The 6,262-nt window shown below is 37.0% G+C and overlaps 2 protein-coding genes across 2 annotated transcripts in view; one reads left to right on the forward strand and one right to left on the reverse strand.

Moving 5' to 3' along the window:
- Positions 1–854, reverse strand: part of LOC107746248 (protein shisa-1-like) — a 3,602-nt gene extending 2,748 nt beyond the window's left edge. Inside the window, exon 1 of the mRNA XM_016560380.1 lies at positions 495–854. Within this exon, the coding sequence (XP_016415866.1) occupies positions 495–783 (289 nt within the window). The 5' untranslated portion in view covers positions 784–854. The remainder of the gene's footprint in view (positions 1–494) is intronic.
- A 3,548-nt stretch (positions 855–4,402) lies between these two features.
- The window catches only part of LOC107746239 (myotubularin-related protein 8-like), an 8,528-nt gene continuing 6,668 nt past the window's right edge, over positions 4,403–6,262 (forward strand). Inside the window, exon 1 of the mRNA XM_016560365.1 lies at positions 4,403–4,579. Coding sequence (XP_016415851.1) covers positions 4,556–4,579 — 24 coding nt within the window. The 5' untranslated portion in view covers positions 4,403–4,555. The remainder of the gene's footprint in view (positions 4,580–6,262) is intronic.

A 6,262-nucleotide genomic window follows, 5' to 3' on the forward strand; every position in this document is an offset into this window, starting at 1 on the left:
GATGTATAAATCTCAATTTCAACAAATTGACCCTTATGACTGGTTTTGTGGTCCATTTTTTGAGTGAAGCAATTTCTGAGTGAGGACTGTTTCAAAGTAAATCCTACACCTTTTGTACAAAACGAAAAAAAAAAAAAAAAAAATAACAAAAGTTGTTATAAACTGAATAAAAAAACAGAAAATGATAGATGGATGGATGGATAGATAGACAGACAGACGGACGGACGGACGAGATTCCAGATTTTCAAATAGTTGTATCTCGGCCAAATATTGTGCTATCCTAACAAACCATACATCAACGGCAAGCTTATTTATTCAGCTTTCAGATGATGTATAAATCTCAATTTCAACAAATTGACCCTTATGACTGGTTTTGTGGTCCATTTTTTGAGTGAAGCAATTTCTGAGTGAGGACTGTTTCAAAGTAAATCCTACACCTTTTGTACAAAACGAAAAAAAAAAAAAAAATCACAGAAGTTGTTATAAAGACTCACCACTTTCTGTCATCTTTCTCGTGTCCCCCGTGTTCTCAGGCTCGGAGCCGGTGTCGCAGGTGCTCTGATCGAGGCGCGCCTCCGCGTACGTACAGCAGTACCTGAGCGCGCACGTACCGCAGCAGTAGCGCGCGTCCTCGCTGTCAAAGCGCTCCGGACACTGGAATCCCCGGTGCCAAGAGTTGAAGGAGTCCGTCCAACCGTGACAATATTCCCCCGATAACGCAAAAGACACCGGTAGAACGACTGATACTAATAGAAAAAGCGCACATGATACAGATGAAGTCATGGTTGCGTCTGTTTAAATCCTTTGCGCGGCAGAACGCGGTTTAAATGTGAAGTTGCTTCGAAGATCCAGCAAGCCAGTCGCATCTGATCCGGAGTCACTGTGTGCAGGCGTCATTTATGTGTTTGCTGGACCCACATCCCCCTCCAAACACACACACACACACACACACACACATTAGTAGCCCCTCCTCCCATCAGCCCCTCGTTATCGCTCATCTGCATTTAAAGTTAGGCAAGGTTTAGTGATTGGCAGAGTTGTTTATTTGTATGTTTGCGCTGCTAATTACTGTATACAAGATATGACAAGCGGTGATGAACTCACTCTAAATTACATCAGCTCCCTGGGTCACAAATCAAAAATTTTTTAAAGTGAGAGTAAGGCTGATGATACACGGGGCACCATTTTGAGCAATTTTGCCGGGCAACTTTTTTTTGAGCAGTGTTGCTTGGGCACTTGCCCACTGAGAATTGGTAACAAATTTCTATCTGGATACTTTAGATCGGTCATGACTCATGGGCCCTGTGCCTCACCTGGTTGCCTGTTGCCCAGTAACATTGCTCAAAAAGTTGCCCCATGTATCATCAGCCTAACTGAGGACTTCACAACAAAATATTTGAATGCCATCAGTCTACATTTTTAAATAAAGAAGAAGAAAAAAACTACTTTAGACAAACCTAAATATTCATAATGATATCAGATAAATAACTCAGATATACAAATAGCATGCCTATTCACGTCTGGAGATGGATGGAGCCTTTAGTATGTGAGTGTATGTGGGGTTAGAGGTTACAGACTGTGCTTGTCTGTCTCTGTTTACTTTATCTGAGACAGGGAGGTCAATTCACTATCAATGCACATCTAAACACACACACTCGTTAAACTCATCATGCTGTGGTTCTATAGTCTTGCATCAGAATCCTGATTCAGAGACACCCAAGAAGTGAAGAAACAGTACCAGAATTGCTTACTGTATGAAAGTATATATAAAATTGCATGAAACTCGAACATCGAAGTGTATTCTTTTTTAACTGCAACATTATGCATCATTATTACCATGACATAGGCAGAATAGGAAATAATAATAAATAAATCTTTCCTCGAATTTGGATGATGTTATGGTTTTGACAGCCATAAAACAAAATGTGTTTATTCTTACTGTAAGTGAACTTTAATTTAATATAGTCTGGGTCATATTTATTCATTTTGCTTCTCTTATGTTCATTGCATTTTATTATTTCCATTTATTTCAATGTTTTTATCTGCTGTCCACAACCTGTTTTTATACCTTCACCACTCATGTGAAAACATCAAACTCTAGACCTCCAAAACGACAATATTTCCACTATAGAGGAACATATTTAATATTTTTAGTGCTGTAATCAAATGTATGTATTCAAATGCATGCAGGTTATTCCCTGTAACATCCATCATATGCCCTACTGCGTTCATTGAAACAGATTCTACCTCCATTCAGATTTTACATCTTTGACTGTATCCCAAAAACAACACACATCGTCACTCACATAAATCTCTGTTGCAGCTGGGCAGACCTGATTGTGTCAAGCTATTAACAGAGATTAGTCCTCACACAAAAGACAGTAAATTGCCATTGTCTGAGAACTAACACATTAGCATCAGGTCAACAAAGCCTGTCTCCTGTGGGTGTGACAGGCTCGGCTTATTGAATATGACTGAGTCATTAACTTTAACTAGGTGCTTAAGAATCGCATACATCTCAGAGACTGAGACCAGGAGTAACGCATGTGTGTGTGTGCATGCGCGCATGTAGGGCCTGCATGTGTGCAAGCTCCAGATGGCAAATGTATTTCTGAAAACAAAATAACTGGTAATGTGACACCATTTGGTGGTAGGATTACAGAAACTGGAAAGGGAGACGATAGAAACAAGAGAAAAAGAGACAGTTGGAAGGAGAGAAAGTGAGAGGAACCGAAAGAGAGACTGAGAGTGGAATAAACAGGAAATTGGAACTAGTTTTTCAGGTTGTATTCAATATATTTCCTTCAAGTAAAATTTGGTGCTTAAGAAACATTTCTGAAAACAGCTTCATATTTTCAAGTAATGGCTGCTGAAAATTCAGCTTCGCCATCAAAGAAATAAAATAAAAATTTGGATCAAATAAATGTACCTTTATGAGCATAAGATTCTAAGTAACTAATATTCTGTATGCTTGTTTTTATAGTTTCTAAACGTATTTATGATATTTTTCATGACATTTATGATACCATTACCATACTAGTACAGGTACTTTTGTACCTGCTAGTCAAAATCAGACAAACATATCTGTCCTTTCTAGCTGAACCCTGTTGACATGCCCAAACCTGGTCATGCTCACATTGAGAGTGCAGGAATGAGATACATGAAATGATAGCGCTCAGATGGAGCTGAGTTCAGTGTTAGACAGCATTCAGATCTGTGTGTAAAGATCCATCTGCAGATTTTAGCCTTATCCCAAAGGGCGTGTTGTTTATCTGATTCTCTTCTCTGAGTTGAGATTCCTAAAAACACATTAGCTTCTCCAGCATCTGATGCTTCAAAAACAAACTCCTGGCTTGCATTCAATATAGCATACTTAGGTACTTATTTTAAATAAGTACTTACTTCACAACCTTTCAATTTTTTTTGTATGCATATTCAGATGCGGTAACAACTGTATTTCTTGAGTAAACTCTGCCTTGATTCGAGTAAAACTCACCTCTGCTCTTAATTGCAGTCAACAATTGCTGTCATCTCAGATTCTATAGTATGTGTATTTTGTGCTTTTGTGTTTACGGGACATTGGCAGGTATTCGAGAGGGAATTTGGCTTAAGCCGAGTGAGCTGTATGTTAATGTTCTTCATTAGTGTGCTGTTATCAGATAACTGAGCCTAAGGGTCGGGAGGTCGTTATGGTGACAATGGGTCAAGCGATGGGGGTCCTCCCCAGCAATTAGGCAAATCTGGTTGGGCCACCCTGCAGGAGCAACCCCCCTGTGCTGCATGTGTCTGGGTGTAGGTAAGGCCTAATGAGGTTTCCAGATATGTTTAGGCTTGTCTAGATCAGGGATTTTCAATCTTTTAGATGCCACAGACCCCCAAATATGATTATCCTTATTATTTTAATAAAACATTATATAAAAAATGTGTGTAAAATATTATTTGGAAAATATTTAGTTTCTATTATGTTACATCATTGTGTTTTTTTCTACTCACTTACTGTACTTTTAGATTTTTTATTAAATAACATTTTTTTATTTTAATCATTTTATTTATTTATTTAAATGTATTTATTTCAATCAAATGTATTATTTATTTATTTTAACCTAACTTATTTTAATTAAATTGCATTATTTATTTTAATCTTTTTTTTTTTGCTTTAATTTCTGCCTTTATGCACAGGCTAGTTATATCTTAAATCTCGGGGAGATGAGGTAAATTTTTAGACTGATTTTTACCTTTAACATTGTGTTACTAAAATAATTGGCATTATTTATTTTAAATTGATATGTTTTGTTGACAGACGGACTGCAGTGGTTTAAATGATTACAGCATCCTTCAGGAATGAGCTGCTGAAAACCCATACAACAAATAGGCGTCTGAAAACACGTCGCGCTTCGAGTTATCGCGATATTTGCTCCCGTCAGCTGACAAACATGATTGTAGTCCTCAGGTCAGGGGGAGCGCAGCAACATAACACGAGTTCCTGAAACAAACATGATAACTGCTAAACATCGAAAGTTTAACGTGGACATTTGGATGATAAACCACTGAAAATATGGAACACATTATAACGCCAAAGGTAAGTCTGAATCAACAGGTGTGCTCGTGTAAAGTTGGCAGATCTCGTGTTTTTATGTCAGATTCAGTACTCTAGTCTAAACTCTCGAAAGGAAGCGTTTAAATGGGGGTTGTTAACACGATTCCGAGTTGTTAGGTTTTACTTAATCCGCTGTTAAATCCATTCAATTCTTTTTAATGTTGGTTACTAAATGTAACATGTAGCCTAACATGTGAATGAACTTGAAGGAGTTTTCAGTCCTCACTTCACTTCATTACTGTATGTAAAGGAGTATTTCATCCAAAATTCAGATGTAACTGCTTAGGTGAACCTGCAGGCAAAAGGGAGGGAAAATCATATACAAGTATTTATCTTTTTAGATGCCACATGCAAGGGATCCCATCCTAAAATATTAAAGGTATATATAGTTTCTTGTATAAAGACCCAATTTACAGTGAAAAACATAATATTGTAAATATATCTAAAATAGAATTTTGAAAATATATATTTTCTATAACGTTACATTATTATGTTGCTTTTTACTCATTTTAGTACTGTACTGTTATAGTACTGTATTGATTGACTTATTTTATTGCCTTTAATTCACTATTTACTTTCTTTCCTTGAACATCATTTTTATTTATGTGTTTTTTAATCTTTCTTTTTTAAATTATTTATAGAATTTAACTTTTTTTTTGTTCGAAAAGTTTGAAAATTTGAAAAGCCCTGGCCTAAAGTATGACAAGGGCTGTAACACATTATATTCTCAGTCCTGGTCATGCAGTATCCCATCATCTTATTTAACACACTTGATTAACATCATCTTATTAGAAGAGCCTCCCAAGACCTTAACTACACAGAGAGGGACCTTCAAAATGCGCAGTTTTGCATGGGCACTTTTGTTACATAATATTATATGGTCATATGATCGTCATAAAAAGTATAAAAGGATGAATGCTGCAGTGTTTGGCCTTTCTGGATGTTTTTGGGGGGGCATGGAGGGGTCAGCTCAAAGGATGTTGAATCAGCAATACTACAGGAAGTCTCTATATTAGCAGCTGACACCTCTGCTCCGATCTGCTCTGCCCGTTCATAGAGAATTATGGGTTTGAATCCAAAAAGAGCCTACTGTGGCTTACCTTGAGTTTCTTGTGTTGCTGAAAAACATTAACCTGTTGACTTTATAGAGACATTAGAGAATACTAACTTGCATTTGCTGTGCTAAAGCCCTGAAGGGATCGTTCTAATCATCATTTACTGAAAAGATTAGTTCTCATGTAGTTTATCAAGTATAAACGAGCAGGATACATTAGACTTTGACTCGAGAGAAAATGTTACTTAGTGCTGAAGTGGCATCTTGTGTTATAATAGTGTTGTTTCATTGCTTGTTACTAAGTAACCAAAATGACAAGAGATGGAGGAACAGGATGTGCTGACAGTAGTCTTAAGAGGTTCTGTAGGATTTCCTCTCCATTGTGTTAAACGCGGGCTGGATGATGGGTTCTGCTCCCTGAGGGGCACATCCAAACCCGCGGACTTGATTGTGTCATTAACCCTCGCGGTCGCTGGCTAGAGCGTTGTTTATTATTTGCAGATAGTTGAGTCAATAATTCTGCACTAATGCTTTTTTTTTTTTTTACTGTTTTTTTTTTTTTTTTTTTTTTTGTTTAACTTTAACTTATTGTTTTTGAAAACTTGATATTT

This window comes from Sinocyclocheilus rhinocerous, unplaced genomic scaffold, assembly GCF_001515625.1.
Source record: "Sinocyclocheilus rhinocerous isolate Xijiao unplaced genomic scaffold, SAMN03320098_v1.1 scaffold3060, whole genome shotgun sequence".
Taxonomy (NCBI): domain Eukaryota; kingdom Metazoa; phylum Chordata; class Actinopteri; order Cypriniformes; family Cyprinidae; genus Sinocyclocheilus; species Sinocyclocheilus rhinocerous.